Source organism: Chiloscyllium plagiosum, unplaced genomic scaffold (genome assembly GCF_037043375.1).
Source record: "Chiloscyllium plagiosum isolate Xiang-an unplaced genomic scaffold, Cpla_swu_hap1 HiC_scaffold_3, whole genome shotgun sequence".
NCBI lineage: Eukaryota > Metazoa > Chordata > Chondrichthyes > Orectolobiformes > Hemiscylliidae > Chiloscyllium > Chiloscyllium plagiosum.
Window position 1 is genome coordinate 165,641,420 of NW_028270141.1, and position 21,745 is coordinate 165,663,164.

Here is a 21,745-nt window from a genome sequence, read left to right on the forward strand (position 1 = left end):
TGACCTGCCAGCTCTTATACTCAATACCCCGTTCAATGAAGGCAAGTATACCATATGCCTTCTTGACCACACTATCCACCTGTGCAGCAACCTTCAGGGTACAATGGACCTGCACTCCCAGATCTCTCTGCTCATCAACTTTTCCCAAGGCTCTTCCATTCATTGTATAATTCGCTCGAGAATTAGACTTTCCTAAATACATCACCTCACATTTGTCTGGATTGAACGCCATCTGCCACTTTTCCACCCAACTCTCCAGTCTGTCTATATCCTCCCGTATTCTCTGACAGTCCCTTATGCTTTCTGCTACTCCACCAAGAAGATTGGCTGGTTGGCAAAAAACAGAAAAGAGGAATAATTGGGTCATTTTTTGGGTTGGCAAGATGTTTCTTGTGGGAGAATTTAGAACTAGGAGCCACTGGTTTAAACAAAAGGGTCATCCATTTAAAACAGAGATGAGGCAAAATAATTATCTGAGTCACGAGTCTTTGAAACGCTGTTCCTGAAAAGCAGAGTCCTTGAATATTTTGAAGGCCGAGATGGAGAGATACTTGTTAAACAAGGGGGTGAAAGGTTATCAGTGGCAATGTGGGTTTGAGGAACCAGTCAGCTCAGGCATGATTTTATTGAAAATTGGAGCAGGTTAAAGGGGCTGAATGGCCTGTACTTGTCACAGAGTGTGGTCGGTTACAGCCAATCAGAGGACAGCATCAGAGTAATCATCTGATGAGAAATACATTGTAGGGCAATAGGGAAGAGGCAGGGGAGTGGAACTGATTGAGTGGCTCTTTCAGAGGGCCAGCACTGAGCCAAAGTGGGCTGAATGTTCTCGTCAGTGCTGTATAATTCTATCTGGAATGTTCCTTTGTTTAATTGCAGAGAGAAGGTTCAGGAGCACTGAACTGCTGAAGGATTAACAATGGGCAGCTGTTCCAGTCACTCACTCTGTCTTGGACATGACAGGAAACACTGCCAGGCTAGGCTGCCAGAACCTTCCGGAATTCACAAAACGGGATGCCAAACAGTGTCTGGGAATGACCACAATGGCCTGAAACTGAGCAGTGATGATCTGGAGCAGCTCACCAAAGCTTGGACATGTAGAGACACCGGATCATTGACCAAACAGAGTGATGGAGAATCCAAGGACATCAGCAAAGTGGAGCTAGTGACAGAGGATATCTCCAACATTAAACCTGATTCTCTCCATCAGTTCTGGCTGTCAGTGGGAAGGGATTGGAGGTGTGAATGTGGAACTGGATGGTCTTGGAAAACAGTCACTGGGCAAGAAGTGACTGAAATCAGGGAGGTGACTGAGACGGTCATCACTGAGGTCATTGAAGTCACTGAGTTCCCGGTCATTCAGAGGAGGAGCGAGTCAAAGAAAACCACTATGGCTGGGATCTTGCTGTGTCATAAGGAGCCTGTGCAGGTTTCTGAGCTTTGAGTTATTACTTAGCATTGTCCATTCCACCATTTGTTGCTCCATCTCGAGTGTTCTCTCCCATTGGTCCAGCCCATCTCTCTCTGACCTTCTCCCTCACAATCAGTCACGACATGGGGTTCTCTGAGTTTACCTTCCTTGTCCTGTCTGACCCTCTCTAATTCTGGCCAATCTCCTCTCTTTGAGTCTTCTCTTCCTTGACAATCGACAGACCAGAACCATTCCTTCATTGATCTTCCCGCTGTGGACTTCAGGAAGAGGCTGGAAAATTTAAACTGTTACTTTGTGATACAAAACAGAAATAACTGGAGAAACTCGACAGGTCTGGCAACATCTGTGGAGAGAAAGCAGAATTAATATTTCATGCCCAGTATGACTCCTCTTCAGGAATTTGAATTTTTGGGTTTGCTGTGAAAGAACAGACTGGAAACATTAACTCTGTTTCTCTCTCCACAGATGCTGCCAGACCTGCTGAGTTTCTCCAGCAATCTCTGTGTTTGTTTCAGATTTCCATATCTACCATACCTGGGTCTGTATTTGCTAGAGTTTTGAAAAGTGAGGGGTGATCTCATGAAAAAATGTACAGAATTCTTATAGAATCGGAAGAATGGTGTGAAACTTGGAACACAGACCATAGACAGTACAGCACAGTACAGGCCCTTCAGCCCACAATGTTGTGCCATGCATTTACCTTAATCTAAGATCAACCTTAATCTACACACCCTTCAATTTACTGCTATCCATGTGCTTGTCCTGCAGTCGCTTAAATGTCCCTAATGTCTCTGACTCGACTACCACCGCTGGCAGTGCATTCCACACACCCACCACTCTCTGTGTAAAGAACCGTCTTATGACATCTCCCCTATACATTCCTCCAATCACCTTAAAATTATGACCCTCGTGTCAGTCATTTCTGCCCTGGGGAAAAGTCTCTGGCTATCTACTCTGTCCATGCCTCTCATTACCTTGTTAAAAATCACACAACACCAGGTTATAGCCCAACAGGTTTAATTGGAAGCACACTAGCTTTCGGAGCGACGCTCCTTCACCAGGTACACCCCAGTCCAACACCAGCATCTCTGAATCATCTCATTACCTTGCACACCTTTATCAAGTCACCTCTCTTCCTCTTCTGTGCGAACAGCCCTAGCTCACTCAACCTCTCTTCATAAATCAAGCCCTCCAACCCAGGTAGCACCTGGTAAATCCCTCTGCACCCTCCCTAAAGCATCTGTGTCCTTCCTATAATGTAGCGACTAGAAGTGAACACAATATTCCCAGTGTGGACTCACCAGGGTTTTATAGAATGGTGCTGGAAAAGCACAGCAGGTCAGTCAGCATCTGGGGAACAGGAGAATCGATGTTTCGGGCAAAAGCCCTTCATCACGAATAGAGGCAGGGAGCCTCCAGGGTGGAGAGACAAATGGGGGGATGGTGAAGCTGGGTAGAAGGTAGCCAAGAGTACACTAGGTGGATGGGAGTCGGGATGAAGGTGATAGATCAGGGAGGAGGGTCGGGGAAGGTAGCGAAGAGTACAATGGATGAATGGGGGAGGGGATGAAGGTGATAGGTCAGAGAGGAGGGTGGAGTGGATAGGTGGAAAGGAGGATAGGCAGGTAGGACAGGTCATGGGGACAGTGCTGAGCTGGAAGTTTGAAACTAGGATGAGGTGGGGGAAGGGGAAATGAGGAAACTGTTGAAGTCCACATTGATGCCCTGGGGTTGAAGTGTTCCGAGGCGGAAGATGAGGCGTTCTTCCTCCAGGCGTCGGGTGAGGGAGCGGCGGTGAAGGAGGCCCAGGACCTCCATGTCCTCGGCAGAGTGGGAGGGGGAGTTGAAATGTTGGGCCACAGGGCGGTTTGGTTGATTGGTGCGGGAGTCCCGGAGATGTTCCCTAAAGTGCTCTGCTAGGAGGCGTCCAGTCTCCCCAATGTAGAGGAGACCGCATCGGGAGCAACGGATACAATAAATGATATTAGTGGATGTGCAGGTAAAACTTTGATGGATGTGGAAGGCTCCTTTCGGGCCTTGGATGGAGGTGAGGGAGGAGGTGTGGGCACAGGTTTTGCAATTCCTGCAGTGGCAGGGGAGGGTGCCAGGAAGGCAGGGTGGGTTGTTGGGGGACGTGGACCTGACCAAGTCTGTGACTACTTGCGCCTACACCCGATGCCTGGAGGAAGAACGCCTCATCTTCTGCCTCAGAACACTTCAACCCCAGGGCATCAATGCGGACTTCACCAGTTTCCTCATTTCCCCTCCCCCCACCTTACCCCAGTTCCAATCTTCCAGCTCAGCACCATCCTCATGACCTGTCCTACCTGCCTATCTCCCTTCCCACCTATATGCTCCACCCTCATTTCCAACCTATCACCCCCATCCCCACCCCCATTCACCTATTGTACTCTTTGCTACCTCCTCCCCTCCCCCCCCCATTTATCTCTCCACCCTGGAGGCTCCCTGCCTCTATTCCTGATGAAGGGCTTTTGCCCGAAACATCGATTTTCCTGCTCCTCAGATGCTGTCTGACCTGCTGTGCTCTTCCAGCACCACTCAGATCTAGACTCTGATTTCTGGCATCTACAGTCCTCATTTTTGCCAGGGTTTTATAGAGCTGCAGCATAACCTCGTGGCTCTTAAACTCAATCCTCCTGCTAATGAAAGCCAACACACCATACACCTTCTTTAACAACCCTATCCACTTGGGTGGCAACTTTGAGGGATTTATGTATGTGTATCCCAAGATCCCACTGTTCCTCCACACTGCCAAGAATTCTGTCTCTAACCCTGTATTCAACACTTGAGAGAGTTTAGAAAAGATTCACAAGGATATTGCCAGGGTTGGAGGATTTGAGCTACAGGGAGAGGCTGAACAGGCTGGGGCTGTTTTCCCTGGAGCGTCGGAGGCTGAGGGGTGACCTTATAGAGGGTTATGAAATCACAAGGGGCATGGATAGGATAAATAGGCAAAGTCTTTCCCCGGGGCAGGGGCATCCAAAACTAGACGGCGTAGGTTTAGGTGAGAGGGGAAAAATATAAAAGAGACCAAAGGGGCAACTTTTTCACGCAGAGGGTGGTATGTGTGTGGACTGAGCTGCCAGAGGATGTGGTGGAGGCTGATACAATTGCAACATTTAAGAGGCATTTGGATGGGTATATGAATAGGAAGGGTTTGGAGGGATATGGGCCGGGTGCTGGCAGGTGGGACTAGATTGGGTTGGGATATCAGCATGGATGAGATGGATGAAAGGGTCTGTTACCATGTTGTACATGCCCTTGATTCTATGACTCTAATAGCACAGTCTCACTATCAGGAGATGCAGTGGCAGACTGGTACTGTCAATGGGCTGACAATCCAGAACTCCCAGGTTAATGTTCTGGGACATGGGTTTGAATCTCAACATGGCAGTGGTAGATTTTGAATTCATGTTTTAAAAATCAGAAATTACAGAGCTTGTTTAATGGTGACAATGTATCTCCTTTTGTAAAAATCCACTTGGTTCACTCATGTCACTCACTGGTGGACATCTCCCATCCTTACCTGGTCTGGCCTACACGTGACTCCAGACCCACATCCAATGCAGTTGATTCTTGAACATCTCATGAACAAATTAAAAAGAATAGAGTGTCTTGTAACCCAATAATTGCAGCAGCTGTGGGCAATTGTAATCTCCATTTATATTGCTCAATGCAATTCTTCATTAATTTTCTTAATCCAAAGATGTACAGGTCAGGTGCATTGGCCATTCTAAATTGTCCATAGTGTTCAGGGATGTTTGGGGTAGTCAGGGGAAAATATAGGGCAATGGGTCTGGGTGGGTTACTCTTTGGAGGTTTGGTGTGGACTTGTTGGGCTGAAGGGCCTGTTTCCACACTGAAGGGATTCTGATTCTAATTCTAACAGAGTGGGCAATGGATGTATTTGAGACAATTTTCTAAATTTACAGCCAACTAGAGAACAAGATATTTCTGATTAAATCTCATTTCTTGTTTCAATCCAATTCAACATAGTCTCCTCCTCCTTTCAGTCACAGCTGCAGTTTTCCCTTCCCCCAATGAAGGCAAATCCTGCGTCTGTATTTAATACCTCGGGACTTGACTCCTTGAACGGAGTGCATCCAGCACATGAACAAGCCTCACTCATTGCTTACCAATCATTTAACTTGTTGGCTGTTGCATGGGGAGGGAAATGGGTATCTGGTGTGTGTGTGTTACTTGGGCTTGTCATAGCCTGTGGTCAGCACAGTATCTCAGTGGGTGGCACGATATCTCAGTGGGTGGCACGATATCTCAGTGGGGGCACGGTGACTCAGTGGTTAGCTTCACAGTGCCAGGGGCCCAAGTGCAATTCCAAACTTTGGTGGAACTTTTGTTCATTCTCTCCATATCTGCGTGGGTTTCCTCCCACAGTCCGAAGCTGTGCATATGAGGGGGATTGGCCAAGGGAAATGTGGGGTTACAGGGATGGGGTACATCTGGGTGGGATGCTCTTGGGAGGGCCAGCGTGGACTCAATGGGCCAAATAGCCTGTTACAGCAATATAGGGATCCTACGTGGATGTTAATCATTTTCCATTGTACATCAGGAGGGTTTGGAATCGCCTGGAGAATGTAGACGAGAGACGATGGAGCTGGGAAACTTACAGCTCGAGAACCACAAGCTCCAACAGACAGAAGAGGTAAGGAGAGCTGTCACCATCAGGACCTTGCATTCTCTCTGGGAAGATCGACCAGAGGGCTCCAATGTCACTCCCTACGGAGTCTGTGTAAATGGGTCAGTCTTGAATGAATTGGATGAGCTGTGAAATTACGACCAAAATCTGTCAGACAGTGAGGTTAGGCTGCATTTGTTAATCATTAGAGAAAGTGTCACTGACAAGGAATTCACAATAAATTCCTTCACATTCTCTCTCTCCGTCTGTCATTGTTTCCCTTTCTGTCCTGCACTTTCACTATTTTTATGACTCACTGATCTGCCCCTTTCTCCCATTCCCCTCCCCCACACTCCTGCATTCTTCCTGTCTCCCAGGTTACTGCTTCTCCAACCCTTCTCTCTGTTTTGCCCTTGCTCTTTTTCTCTGTCCTATTTTTTCTATCTATCTATCAGCCTTTTCATTGTTGGCCTTACACCCATTGCTCAGTACCTTTCACTTCTTTTCCTTTTTATACCATCTCTTTCTTTCTCCCTCACTCTGACCACCTTGTTTAGAGAAATGTTTTTATACCTTATACAATCTGACTGGCCAGAGTCACATATCTTCTCAAGTAGCTACTTCCACTTAAAACCGTTGTCATTAAACACACCGGATGGAACTCCCGGCTCTCTCTGTCCCTCATGGTGGCACAGTGGTTAGCACTGCTGCCTCACAGCGCCAGAGACCCGGGTTCAATTCCCGCCTCAGGTGACTGACTGTGTGGAGTTTGCACACTTTCCCCGTGTCTGCGTGGGTTTCCTCCGGGTGCTCCGGTTTCCTCCCACAGTCACAAAGATGTGCAGGTTAAGATGGATTGGCCATGGGGTAGTGTCCAGGGATGTGCAGGTTAGGGTGGATTGGCCATGGGATAGTGTCCAGGGATGTGCAGGTTAGGGTGGATTGGCCATGGGAAATTGCCTCATAGTGTTCAGGGATGTTTAGGTTAGATGGAAAATACAGGATTATAGGGATAGGGTAGAGAGTGGGTGTGTGTGGGATACTCTTGATGGGCTGAATACCTGATTCCACACTTTAGGGAATTCTATGATTCACTTTCTCACTCCCTCTCATTCTCCAGTGCTGCCTCTGAATGCCTTGAAAAATGTTCTTCTCTTTACCAGGGTCCTGGTCAGACTGGCCCTCCACTGGCATCAGGATCTCTTGATGATGGTCTGGAAAGCTGGATCAGTGACATTGAAGACGTGACAGCCAATCAGAGGCCTCCCTCCTCCAAGCTGGAGGTAGTGAAAGCACAATTACAGGGACAGAAGGTAAGGGTCTTGTTCAGGCAGACATCTCGGAGATATTCTGTGCGAGAGACCTTCCATGGACAATGTAGAGTACTCGCACCGTCTGAGACTAATGGCCACAATCTGAGGCAGTTACTCAGTCTTTAGACTGAGCTGGTCATTACTGATTCTGGACAGAGAGTGAAGGGACTGACTGCAGGGAGCAGTTTCAGCATTGAAGGAACGGCGATACATTTCCCAGCCAGGATGGGGAGTGACTTGGAGGGGAACATGCAGGGGGTGGTATTCCCATGTATCAGCTGCCCTTGTCCTTCAAGATGGAAGTGGCCATGGGTTTGGAAGGTGTTGTCTGAGGATCTTGGTCAAAACAACACTGAAGGACAATATAAAATAGAGTGTAAAATTCTAAAGGGGGTGCAGAGGGTCCTGGGGGTATATGTAATGTATCATTGAAGGTGGCAGGACCGGGGGAGAGAGCAGTTAATAAAGCAGACAGTACCTTCGCCTTTATTACCGGGGCAGAGAGTACAATAGCAGGGGGGTGATGTTGAACTTGTCCAGGACCCTTGTGGGTCCTCAGCTGGAATATTGTGTACAGGGTGTGGGCCGCACATTATAGGAAAGATGGGAATGCATTGGAGAGAGTGCAGGAAGTGATTTACAGGAATGGTTTCCGGAATGAGAAACTTCAGGGATGGGGGGGAGATTGAAGACGTTGGGACGGTTCTCCCCAGAGAGAGGGGCGACTGGGAGGGAGATCTGGTAGAGGTTTACAAAACCAAGAGCAGAGCTGGACAGAGCAGACAGGGAGAAACAGTCCCTGCTTGTACCAGGAAGAAGAACATGAGGGGCATTGACATAAGGAAAAAAAAACCTTTCTCACTTAGTGAGTAGAGTCTGGAATGTACTGCCTGAGAGTGTGGGGAACTGGACAAAGTGGCTAAAAGGGGAAACTATGGATGGTTGCAGTGTGAAGTCAAGAGACAGCCACTGACTGAAGTACTCCTTCAGTGAGCCAGTACAGACACTGCAGGATAAATCGCCTCCTTCTGGCCGATGTTGACCCAGTGGGTGTGTACAACAATGAGTGACTGTGGGTGTGTACAGCAATGAGTGAGTGTGTACAGCAGTGGGTGTGTACAGCAGTGAGTGAGTGTGTACAGCAGTGGGTGTGTACAACAATGAGTGACTGTGGGTGTGTACAGCAATGAGTGAGTGTGTACAGCAGTGGGTGTGTACAGCAGTGAGTGAGTGTGTACAGCAGCGAGTTTGTACAGTAATGAGTGAGTGAGAGTGTGTACAGCAGTGGGTGTGTATAGCAGTGGGTGTGTACTGCAATGTGTGAGTGTGGGTGTGTATAGCAGTGGGTGTGTATAACAGTTGGTGTGTACAGCAGTGAGTGAGTGAGAGTGTGTATAGCAGTGGGTGTGTTCCACACTGAGTGAGTGTGGTGTGTATAGCAGTGAATATGGGTGTGTAAAGCAGTGGCTGTGTATAGCAGTGGGTGTGTATAACCGTGAGTGAATCTGGGTGTGTATAGCAGTGAGTGTGTATAGCAGTGAGTATGTACAGCAATGAGTGAGTGTGAGTGTGTATAGCAGTGAGTGTGTATAGGAATGAGTGAGTGAGAGTGTATACAGCAGTGAGTGTGTCCAGCAGTGTGTATGAACAGTCATGGGTGAGTGTGTTAGCAGTGAGTGTGTGTAGTAGTGAATGTGTACAGCAATGAGTGAGTGTGATTGTGTATAGCAGTGAGTGTGTACAGCAGTGGGTGTGTACAGCAATGTGTGAGTGTGTACAGCAATGAGTGAGTGTGTACAGCAATGAGTGAGTGTGGGTGTGTATAGCAGTGGGTGTGTATAGCAGTGGGTGTGTTCAGCAATGAGTGAGTGTAAGTGTGTACAGCAGTGCGCGTGTGTCCAGCAGTGTGTGTGAACAGCAATGAGTGAGTGTGTTAGCCGTGAGTGTGTACGGCAATGAGTGATTGTGTACAACAATGGGTGTGTACAGCAAAGAGTGGGTGTGGGTGTGTGCAGCAGTGGTGTGTACAGCAATGAGTGAGTGTGATGTGTATAGCAGTGGGTGTGTGCATCATTGAGTGAGTGTGAGTGTGTATAGCAGTGGGTGTGTACAGCAATGAGTGAGTGTGTACAGCAATGAGTGAGTGTGAGTGTGTACAGCAGTGGGTGTGTACAGCAATGAGTGCGGGAGTACAGCCATGGGTGTGTACAGCAGTGAGTGTGTACAGCAATTAGTGAGTGTGTATAGCAGTGTGTGTGTATAGCAGTGGGTGTGTATAACAGTGGGTGTGTACAGCAATGAGTGAGTGTGGGTGTTTACAGCAATGAGGAGTGTGTATAGCAGTGTGTGTGTACAGCAGTGAGTGAGTGTAAGTGTGTACAGCAGTGCGCGTGTGTCCAGCAGTGTGTGTGAACAGCAATGAGTGAGTGTGTTAGCAGTGAGTGTGTACGGCAATGAGTGATTGTGTACAACAATGGGTGTGTACGCAAAGAGTGGGTGTGGGTGTGTGCAGCAGTGGTGTGTACAGCAATGAGTGAGTGTGATGTGTATAGCAGTGGGTGTGTGCATCAATGAGTGAGTGTGTGTGTGTATAGCAGTGGGTGTGTACAGCTGTGGGTGTGTAAAGCAATGATTGTGTGTGAGTGTGTATAGCAGTGAATGTGTACAGCACTGAGTGAGTGTGGATGTGTATAGCAGTGGGTGTGTACAGCAGTGGGTGTGTACAGCAATGAGTGAATGTGAGTGTGTATAGCACTGGGTGTGTACAGCAATGAGTGAGTGTGAGTGTGTACAGTAGTGGGTGTGTACAGCAATGAATGAGTGTATATAGCAGTGAGTGTGTATAGCAGTTGGTGGGTACAGGCATGAGTGAGTGACAGTGTGAATAGCAGTAGGTGTGTACAGCAATGAGTGAGTGTGAGTGTGCATAGCAGTGGGTGTGTACAGCAGTGTATGTGTACAGCAATGAGTGAATGTGAGTGTGTGAGTGTGTATAGCAGTGGGTGTGTATAGCAATGAGTGAGTGTGGTGTGTATCCAGTGGGTGTGTATAGCAGTGAGTGTGTACTGCAATGAGTGAGTGTGAGTGTGTATAGCACTGGGTGTGTACAGCAAGTGAGTGTGGGTGTGAATGTGTATAGCAATGAGTGTGTATAGCAGTGGGTGTGTACAGCACTGAGTGAGTGTGGGTGTGTATAGCAGTGGGTGTGTATAGCAGTGCGTGTGTACAGCACTGAGTGAGTGTGGCTGTGTATAGCAGTGATTCCTGAAGAAGGGCTTATGGCCGAAACATCGATTCTCCTGCTCCTTGGATGCTGCCTGACCTGCTGCGCTTTTCCAGCAACACATTTTCAGCTGTGTACAGCAATGAGTGAGTGTAAGTGTGTACAGCAGTGAGTATGTCCAGCAGTGTGTGTGAACAGCAATGAGTGAGTGTGTTAGCAGTGAGTGTGTGTAGTCGTGAATGTGTACAGCAATGAGTGAATGTGAGTGTGTATTGCAGTGGGTGTGTATAACAGTGGGCGTGTACTGCAATGAGTGATTGTGAGTGTGTATAGCAGTGAGTGTGTATAGCAGTGGGTGTACAGCAATGAGTGAGTGTGGGTGTGTAAAGCAATGATTGAGTGTGTACAGTAGTGGGTGTGTACAGTGGTGAGTGTGTAAAGCAGTGAGTGTGAGTGAGTATAGCAGTGGGTGTGTATAGCAATGAGTGAGTGAGAGTGTGTCCAGCAGTGTGTGTGAACAGTAATGAGTGAGTGTGTTAGCAGTGAGTGTGTGTTGTAGTGAATGTGTACAGCAATGAATGATTGTGAGTGTGTATAGCAGTGAGTGTGTATTGCAGTGGGTGTGTACAGCAATGAGTGAGTGTGTACAGTAGTGGGTGTGTACAGCGGTGAGTGTGTACAGCAGTGAGTGTGTATAGCAGTTGGTGGGTACAGGCATGAGTGAGTGACAGTGTGATTAACAGTAGGTGTGTATAGCAATGAGTGAGTGTGAGTGTGTATAGCAGTGTGTGTGTACAGCAGTGTGTGTGTGTACAACAATGAGTGAATGTGAGTGTGTATAGCAGTGTGTGTGTACAGCAGTGTGTGTGTGTATAGCAATGAGTGAATGTGAGTGTGTATAGCAGTGCGTGTGTACAGCACTGAGTGAGTGTGGGTGTGTATAGCAGTGGGTGTGAATAGCACTGGGTGTGTACAGCAATGAGTGAGTGTGGGTGTGTATAGCAGTAGGTATGTACAGCATTGGGTGGGTACAGGCATGAGTGAGTCACAGTGTGAATAGCAGTGGGTGTGTACAGCAATGAGTGAGTGTGATTGTGTATAGCAGTGAGCGTGTTCAGCAGTGAGTGTGTACCGCAATGAGTGTGTGGGTGTGTACAGCAATGAGTGAGTGTGTACAGCAGTGGGTGTGTACAGCAGTGAGTGAGTGTGTACAGCAGTGAGTATGTGCAGCAATGAGTGAGTGAGAGTGTGTACAGCAGTGGGTGTGTATAGCAATGAATGAGTGTGGTGTGTATCCAGTGGATGTGTATAGCAGTGGGTGTGTACTGCAATGAGTGAGTGTGGGTGTGTATAGCACTGGGTGTGTATAACAGTGGGTGTGTACAGCAGTGAGTGAGTGAGAGTGTGTATAGCAGTGGGTGTGTTTTGCACTGAGTGAGTGTGGTGTGTATAGCAGTGAATGTGGGTGTGTAAAGCAGTGGGTGTGTATAGCAGTGGGTGTGTATAACCGTGAGTGAATCTGCGTGTGTATAGCAGTGAGTGTGTATAGCAGTGAGTATGTACAGCAATGAGGGAGTGTGAGTGTGTACAGCAGTGGGTGTGTACAGCAGTGAGTATATACAGCAATGAGGGAGTGTGAGTGTGTATAGCAGTGAGTGTGTAAAGCAGTGAGTGTGAGTGAGTATAGCAGTGGGTGTGTACAGCAATGAGTGAGTGAGAGTGTGTACAGCAGTGAGTGTGAACAGTAATGAGTGAGTGTGTTAGCAGTGAGTGTGTGTTGTAGTGAATGTGTACAGCAATGATTGAGTGTGAGTGTGTATAGCAGTGGATGTGTACAGCAGTGGGTGTGTACAGTAATGAGTGAGTGTGTATAGCAGTGTGTGTGTATAGCAGTGGGTGTGTATAACAGTGGGTGTGTATAACAGTGGGTGAGTGTGGGTGTTTACAGGAATGAGGAGTGTGTATAGCAGTGAATGTGTAAGCTGTGAGTGAGTGTAAGTGTGTACAGCAGTGCGCGTGTGTCCAGCAGTGTGTGTGAACAGCAATGAGTGAGTGTGAGTGTGTACAGCAGTGGGTGTGTAAAGCAATGGGTGTGTGTGGGTGTGTACAGCAATGAGTGAGTGTGATGTCTATAGCAGTGGGTGTGTACAGCAATGAGTGGGTGTGGGTGTGTGCAGCAGTGGGTATGTACAGCAATGAGTGAGTGTGGTGTGTATAGCAGTGAGTGTGTACAGCAATGAGTGAGTGTGGGTGTGTATAGCAGTGGGTGTGTACAGCAGTGGGTGTGTACAGCAATGAGTGAGTGTGAGTGTGTATAGCAATGAGTGTGTATAGCAGTGAGTGTGTACAGCAATGAGTGAGTGTGTGTCCAGCAGTGCGCGTGTGTTCAGCAGTCTGAGTGAACAGCAATGACAGAGTGTGTAGTAGTGAATGTGTACAGCAATGAGTGAGTGACAGTGGGAATAGCAGTAGGTGTGTACAGCAATGAGTGAGTGTGAGTGTGTATAGCAGTGGGTGTGTACAGCAGTGGGTGTGTACAGCAATGAGTGAATGTGAGTTTGTGTAGAGTGGGTGTGTATAGCAATGAGTGAGTGTGAGTGTATATAGCAATGAGTGTGTATAGCAGTGGGTGTGTACAGCAATGAGTGAGTGTGTACAGCAAGAGGTGTGTACAGAGGTGAGTGTGTACAGCAGTGAGTGTGTTCAGCAATGAGTGAATGTGAGTGTGTATAGCAGTGGGTGTGTACAGCAGTGGGTGTGTATAGCAATGAATGAGTGTGGTGTTTATCCAGTGGATGTGTATAGCAGTAGGTGTGTACTGCAATGGGTAAGTGTGAGTGTGTACAGCAGTGAGTGTGTGTATAGCAGTGGGTGTGTATAGCAATGAGTGAGTGTGGGTGTGTACAGCAATGAGTGAGCGTGTATCGCAGTGGGTGTGTACAGCAGTGAGTGTGTACAGCAATGAGTGAATGTGAGTGTGTATAGCAGTGGGTGTGTACAGCAATGATTGAGTGTATATAGCAGTGAGTGTGTATAGCAGTTGGTGGGTACAGGCATCAGTGAGTGACAGTGTGAATAGCAGTAGGTGTGTATAGCAATGAGTGAGTGTGAGTGTGTATAGCAGTGGGTGTGTACAGCAATGAGTGAATGTGAGTGTGTACAGCAATGAGTGTGTACAGCAGTGAGTGAGTGAGAGTGTATACAGCAGTGGGTGTGTATAGCAATGAATGAGTGTGTGTGTATAGCAGTGAGTGTGTATAGCAGTGGGTGTGTACAGCAATGAGTGAGTGTGGGTGTGTACAGCAATGAGTGAGCGTGTACCTCAGTGGGTGTGTACAGCGGTGAATGTGTACAACAATGAGTGAATGTGAGTGTGTATAGCAGTGGGTGTGTACGATAATGAGTGAGTGTGGGTGTGTGCAGCAGTGGGTGTGAACAGTAATGAGTGAGTGTGAGTGTGTATAGCAGTGAGTGTGTACAGAGTGGGTGTGTACTGCAATGAGTGAGTGTGGGCATGTACAGCAATGAGTGACTGTGTACAGCAGTGGGTGTGTACAGTAATGAGTGAGTGTGGGTGTGTGCAGCAGTGGGTGTGAACAGTAAAGAGTGAGTGTGAGTGTGTATAGCTGTGGGTGTATACAGCAGTGGGTGTGTACAGCAATAAGTGAGTGTGAGTGTGTATAGAAGTGAATGAGTACAGCAGTGGGTGTGTATAGCAATGAGTGGCTGTGGGTGTGTACAGCAATGAGAGAGTGTGAGTGTGTATAGCAGTGTTTGTATAGCAGTGGGTGGGTACAGCAGTGGTTGGGTATATGCATGAGTGAGTCACAGTGTGAATAGCAGTGGGTGTGTATAGCAATGAGTGAGTGTGATTGTGTATAGCAGTGAGTGTGTTCAGCAGTGGGTGTGTATAGCCATGAGTGAGTGTGTGTACAGTAGTGAGTGTGTCCAACAGTGTGTGAACAGAAATGAGTGAGTGTGTTAGCAGTGAGTGTGTGTAGTAGTGAATGTGTACAGCAATGAGTGAGTGTGACAGTGTATAGCAGTGGGTGTGTACAGCAGTGAGTATGTACAGCAATGAGGGAGTGTGAGTGTGTATAGCAGTGGGTGTGTACAGCAATGAGTGTGTACAGCAATGAGTGAATGTAGTGTGTATAGCAGTGAGTGTGTACAGCAGTGAGTGAGTGAGTGTGTGTACAGCAGTGGGTGTGTTTAGCAATGAATGAGTGTAGTGTGTATCCAATGGGTATGTATAACAGTAGGTGTGTACTCCAATGAGTGAGTGTGAGTGTGTATAGCAGTGGGTGTGTAGAGCAATGAGTGAGTGTGGGTGTGTACAGCAATGAGTGGGCGTGTACAGCAGTGAGTGAGTGAGAGTGTGTACAGCAATGAGTGGGCGTGTACAGCAGTGAGTGAGTGAGAGTGTGTACAGCAGTGGGTGTGTTTAGCAATGAATGAGTGTGGTGTGTATAGCAGTGAGTGTGTACAGCGGTGAGTGTGTACAGCAATGAGTGAATGTGAGTGTGTATAGCAGTGGGTGTGTACAGCAATGAGTGAGTGTATATAGCAGGGAGTGTGTACAGCAGTATGCGTGTATAGCAATGAGTGAGTGTAGTGTGTATTCAGTGGGTGTGTATAGCAGTGAGTGTGTACTGCAATGTGAGAGTGTGAGTATGTATAGCAGTGGGTGTGTACAGCAATGAGTGAGTCTGAGTGTGTATAGCAGTGAGTGTGTACAGCAATGAGTGAGTCTTAGCGTGTATAGCAGTGAGTGTGTACAGCAGTGGGTGTGTACAGCAATGAGTGAGTGTGGGCATGTACAGCAATGAGTGAGTGTGTACAGCAGTGGGTGTGTACAATAATGAGTGAGTGTGGGTGTGTATAGCAGTGAGTGTGTACAGCAGTGAGTATGTACAGCAATGAGTGAGTGTGAGTGTGTATAGCTGTGAGTGTGTAAAGCAGTGAGTGAGTGTGGGTGCGTATGGCAGTGGGTGTGTATAGCAATGAGTGAGTGAGAGTGTGTATGGCAATGTGGGTGTACAGCAGTGTGTGTGAACAGAAATTAGTGAGTTTGTTAGCAGTGAGTGTGTGTAGTAGTGAATGTGCACAGCAATGAGTGAGTGTGACAGTGTATAGCAGTGGGTGTGTATAGTAGTGAGTGTGTACAGCAATGATGGAGTGTGAGTGTGTATAGCAGTGAGTGTGTACAGCAGTGAGTGAAGTGAGAGGGTGTACAGCAGTGGGTGTGTTTAGCAATGAATGAGTGTGGTGTGTATCTAGTGGGTATGTATAGCAGTAGGTGTGTACTGCAATGTGTGAGTGTGAGTGTATATAGCAGTGGGTGTGTACAGCAATGAGTGAGCATGTACAGCAGTGAGTGAGTGAGAGTGTGTACAGCAGTGGGTGTGTTTAGCAATGAATGAGTGTGGTGTGTATAGCAGTGAGTGTGTACAGCGGTGAATTATGTACAGCAATGAGTGAATGTGAGTGTGTATAGTAGTGGGTGTGTACAGCAATGAGTGAGTGTATATAGCAGTGGGTGTGTACAGCAATGAGTAGGTCTGAGTGTGTATAGCAGTGAGTGTGTACAGCAATGGGTGTGTACAGCAATGAGTGAGTGTGGGCATGTACAGCAATGAGTGAGTGTGTACGGCATTGGGTGTGTACAATAATGAGTGAGTGTGGGTGTGTGCAGCAGTGGGTGTGAATAGTACTGAGTGAGTGTTAATGTGTATAGCAGTGAGTGTGTACAGAGTGGGTGTGTACAGCAATGAGTGAGTGTGGGCGTGTACAGCAATGAGTGACTGTGTACAGCAGTGGGTGTGTACAGTAATGAGTGAGTGTGGGTGTGTGCAGCAGTGGGTGTGAACAGTAATGAGTGAGTGTGAGTGTGTATAGCAGTGGGTGTATACAGCAGTGGGTGTGTACAGCAATAAGTGAGTGTGAGTGTGTATAGAAGTGAATGTGTACAGCAGTGGGTGTGTACAGCAATGAGTGGCTGTGGGTGTGTACAGCAATGAGAGAGTGTGAGTGTGTATAGCAGTGTGTGTATAGCAGTGGGTGGGTACAGCAATGAGAGAGTGTGAGTGTGTATAGCAGTGTGTGTATAGCAGTGGGTGGGTACAGCAGTGGTTGGGTACATGCATGAGTGAGTCACAGTGTGAATAGCAGTGGGTGTGTATAGCAATGAGTGAGTGTGGGTGTGTACAGAAATGAGTGAGTGTGTACAACAGTGGGTGTGTATAGCAATGAGTGAGTGAGAGTGTGTACAGCAGTGAGTGTGTCCAGCAGTGTGTGTGAACAGAAATGAGTGTGTGTTAGCAGTGAGTGTGTATAGCAGTGGGTGTGTACAGCAATGAGTGAGTGTGACTGTGTTTTGCAGTGGGTGTGTACAGCAGTGAGTGTGTACAGCAATGAGGGAGTGTGAGTGTGTATAGCAGTGGGTGTGTACAGCAGTGAGTATGTACAGCAGTGAGTGAGTGTGGGCGTGTACAGCAGTGAGTGACTGTGTACAGCAGTGGGTGTGTACAGTAATGAGTGAGTGTGGGTGTGTGCAGCAGTGGGTGTGAACAGTAATGAGTGAGTGTGAGTGTGTATAGCAGTGGGTGTATACAGCAGTGGGTGTGTACAGCAATAAGTGAGTGAGAGTGTGTATAGAAGTGAATGTGTACAGCAGTGGGTGTGTACAGCAATGAGTGGCTGTGGGTGTGTACAGCAATGAGAAAGTGTGAGTGTGTATAGCAGTGTGTGTATAGCAGTGGGTGGGTACAGCAATGAGTGGCTGTGGGTGTGTACAGCAATGAGAGAGTGTGAGTGTGTATAGCAGTGGGTGGGTACAGCAGTTGTTGGGTACATGCATGAGTGAGTCACAGTGTGAATAGCAGTGGGTGTGTATAGCAATGAGTGAGTGTGGGTGTGTACAGCAGTGGGTTTGTACAGCAGTGAGTGAGCGTGTACAGCAATGAGTGCGTCAGAGTGTGTATAGCAGTGAGTGTGTATAGCAGTGAGTGTATACAGCAGTGTGTACGTGCAGCAATGAGTGAGTGAGAGTGTGTACAGCAGTGGGCGTGTATAGCAATGAATGAGTGTGGTGTGTATCCAGTGAGTGTGTATAGCAGTGGATGTATACTGCAATGAGTGAGTGTGGGTGTGTATAGCAATGTGTGAGTGTGGGTGTGTATAGCAGTGGGTGTGTATAGCAGTGCGTGTGTACAGCAATGAGTGAGTGTGGGTGTGTATAGCAGTGAGCGTATATAGCACTGGGTGTGTACAGCAATGAGTGAGTGTGAATGTGTATAGCAATGAGTGTGTATAACAGTGAGTGTGTACAGCACTGAGTGAGTGTGGGCATGTACAGCAATGAGTGAGTGTGTGCAGCAGTGGGTGTGTACAATAGTGAATGAGTGTCGGTGTGTGCAGCAGTGGGTGTGAACAGTAATGAGTGAGTGTGAGTGTGTATAGCAGTGAGTGTGTACAGCACTGAGTGAGTGTGGGTGTGTATAGCAGTAGGTGTGTACAGCATTGGGTGGGTACAGGCATGAGTGAGTCACAGTGTGAATAGCAGTGGGTGTGTACAGCAATGAGTGAGTGTGGGTGTGTACAGCAATGAGTGAGTGTGTACTACAGTGGGTGTGTACAGCAGTGAGTCAGTGTGTACAGCAGTGGGTTTGTACAGCAATGTGTGAGAAAGAGTGTGTACAGCAGTGGGTGTGTATAGCAATGAATGAGTGTGGTGTGTATCCAGTGGATGTGTATAGCAGTGGGTGTGTATAGCAGTGAGTGAGTGAGAGTGTGTATAGCAGTGGGTGTGTTTCGGAGTGAGTGAGTGTGGTGTGTATAGCAGTGGATGTGGGTGTGTAAAGCAGTGGGTGTGTATAGCAGTGGATGTGTATAACCGCGAGTGAATCTGGGTGTGTGTAGCAATGAGTGTGTACAGCAGTGAGTATGTACAGCAATGAGGGAGTGAGAGTGTGTATAGCAGTGAGTGTGTAAATCAGTGAGTGAGTGTGGGTGTGTACAGCTGTGGGCGTGTATAGCAATGAGTGAGAGTGTGTATGGCAGTGTGTGTGTACAGCAGTGTGTGTACAGCAATGAAGGAGTGTGAGTGTGTGTAGCAGTGAGTGTGTAAAGCAGTGAGTGAGTGTGGGTGTGTATAGCAGTGGGTGTGTACAGCAATGAGTGAGTGTGAATGTGTACAGCAATGAGTGTGTATAGCAATGAGTGAGTGTGGGTGTGTATAGCAGTGGGTGTGCACAGCAGTGGGTGTGTACACCAATGAGTGAGTGTGAGTGTGTATAGCAGTGGGTGTGCACAGCAGTGGGTGTGTACAGCAATGAGTGAGTGTGAGTGTGTATAGCAGTGAGTGTGTACAGCAGTGAGTGTGTATAGCAGTGAGTGTGTACAGCAGTGGGTGTGTACCGCAATGAGTGAGTGTGGGTGTGTACAGCAATGAGTGAGTGTGAATGTGTACAGCAATGAGTGTGTATAGCAATGAGTGAGTGTGGTTGTGTATAGCAGTGGGTGTGCACAGCAGTGGGTGTGTACAGCAATGAGTGAGTGTGAGTGTGTATAGCAGTGGGTGTGCACAGCAGTGGGTGTGTACAGCAATGAGTGAGTTTGAGTGTGTATAGCAGTGAGTGTGTATAGCAATGAGTGAGTGTGGGTGTGTATAGCAGTGCGTGTGCACAGCAGTGGGTGTGTACAGCAATGAGTGAGTGTGAGTGTGTACAGCAGTGAGTGTGTACAGCAGTGAGTGTGTATAGCAGTGAGTGTGTACAGCAGTGGGTGTGTACCGCAATGAGTGAGTGTGGGTGTGTACAGCAATGAGTGAGTGTGTACAGCAGTGGGTGTGTACAGCAGTGAGTATGTACAGCAATGAGTGAGTGAGAGTGTGTACAGCAGTGGGTGTGTATAGCAATGAATGAGTGTGAGTGTGTACAGCAGTGGGTGTGTATAACAGTGGGTGTGTACAGCAGTGAGTGAGTGAGAGTGTGTATAGCAGTGGGTGTGTTTCGCACTGAGTGAGTGTGGTGTGTATAGCAGTGAATGTGGGTTGTGTAAAGCAGTGGGTGTGTATAGCAGTGGGTGTGTATAACCGTGAGTGAATATGGGTGTGTATAGCAGTGAGTGTGTACAGCAGTGAGTATGTACAGCAATGAGTGAGTGTGAGTGTGTATAGCAGTGGGGGTGTGTGTACACTAATGAGTGAGTGTGTGTATAGCAGTGAATTTGTAAAGCAGTGAGTGAGTGTGGGTGTGTATAGCAGTGGGTGTGTACAGCAATGAGTGAGTGTGGTTTTGTATGGCAGTGGGTGTGTATAGCAATGAGTGAGTGAGAGTGTATACAGCAGTGTGTGTGTACAGTAGTGTGTGTACAGCAATGAGGGAGTGTGAGTGTGTATAGCAGTGAGTGTGTAAAGCAGTGAGTGAGTGTGAGTGTGTGCAGCAGGTAGTGTGTACAGCAATGTGTGTGTACAGCAGTGGGTGTGTATAGCAGTGGGTGTGTATAGCAGTGGGTGTGTACGGCCATGAGTGAGTATGTGTAGCAATGAGTGAGTGTGGGTGTGTATAGCAGTGGGTGTGTAGAGCTGTGAGTGTGTATAGCAGTGTGTATAGCAGTGAGTGTCTAAAGCAATGAGTGAGTGAGAATGTGTACAGCAGTTGGTGTGTGAACAGCAATGAGTGAGTGTGTACAGCAGTGAGTGTGTAAAGCAGTGGGTGGGTACAGCCAAGAGTGAGTGACAGTGTGAATTGCAGTGAGTGTGAGTGTGTATAGCAATGTGTGTGTGTATAACAGTGGGTGTGTATAGCAGTGAGTGTATATGGCTATGAGTGAGGGTGTATCGCAGTGATTGTGTACAGCAATGAGTGAGTGTGGGTGTGTATAGCAGTGTGTGTGTACAGCAATGAGTGAGTGTGGGTGTGTATAGCAGTGGGCGTGTATAGCACTGGGTGTGTACAGCTATGGGTGAGTGTGAATGTGTATAGCAATGAGTGTGTATAGCAGTGAGTGTGTACAGCACTGACTGTGGGTGTGTATAGCAGTGAGTGTGTACAGCATTGGGTGGGTACAGGCATGAGTGAGTCACAGTGTGAATAGCAGTGGGTGTGTACAGCAATGAGTGAGTGTGATTGTGTATAGCAGTGAGCGTGTTCATCAGTGGGTGTGTACAGTAATGAGTGAGTATGTACAGGAGTGGATGTGTACAGCAGTGAGTGAGTGTGTACAGCAGTGAGTTTGTACAGCAATGAGTGTGTGTGTATAGCAGTGTGTATATAGCAGTGAGTGCGTGTGTATAGCAGTGAGTATGTACAGGAATGAGTGAGTGAGCGTGTGTATAGCAGTGAGTGTGTACAACAATGAGTGAGTGTAAGTGTGTATAGCAATGGGTGTGTGTAGTTATGTGTGAGTGTCGGTGTGTATAGCTGTAGGCACGTTCAGCAATGAGTGAGTATGAGTGTGTATGACAGTGAGTGTGTATAGCAGTGACTCTGTATAGCAGTGGGTGTGTGCAGCAATGAGTGAGTGTGGGTGTGTATTGCAGTGAGTGTGTATAGCAGTGGGTGTGTACAGCAATGAGTGAGTATGAGTGTGTATAGCAGTGAGTGTGTACGGCAATGAGTGAGTGTATGTATAGTAGTGACTGTGTGTACACAGTTTGTACAGCAATGAGTGAGTGTGAGTGTGTATAGCAGTGAGTGTGTACGGCAATGAGTGAGTGTATGTACAGCAGTGAGTGTGTGCATCAATGAGTAAGTGTGTGTATAGCAGTGAGTGTGTATAGCAGTGGGTGTGTACAGCAATGAATGAGTGTGAGTGTGTATAGCAGTGAATTTGTACAGCAATGAGTGTGTGTGAGTGTGTACAGCAGTGAGTGTGTACAGCAATGAGTCAGTGTAAGTGTGTATAGTAGTGGGTGTGTACAGCAGTGAGTTTGTACAGCAATGAGTGAGTGTGGGTCTGTACAGCAGTGAGTGTGTACAGCAATGAGTGACTATAAGTGTGTATAGCAGTGGGTGTGTACAGCAGTGAGTGTGTATAGCAGTGGGTGTGTACAGCAATGAGTGAGTGTAAGTGTGTATAGCAGTGGGTGTGTACAGCAATGAATGAGTGTGTACAGC

At 47.5% G+C, this 21,745-nt stretch overlaps 1 protein-coding gene across 1 annotated transcript in view; it reads left to right on the top strand.

Moving 5' to 3' along the window:
• Positions 1-21,745, top strand: part of LOC148151808 (uncharacterized) — an 87,530-nt gene that overhangs the window by 14,374 nt on the left and 51,411 nt on the right. The window contains exons 2-4 of the mRNA XM_087976607.1: positions 880-1,429; positions 6,024-6,116; positions 7,253-7,402. Coding sequence (XP_087832733.1) covers positions 920-1,429; positions 6,024-6,116; positions 7,253-7,402 — 753 coding nt within the window. The 5' untranslated portion in view covers positions 880-919. The remainder of the gene's footprint in view (positions 1-879; positions 1,430-6,023; positions 6,117-7,252; positions 7,403-21,745) is intronic.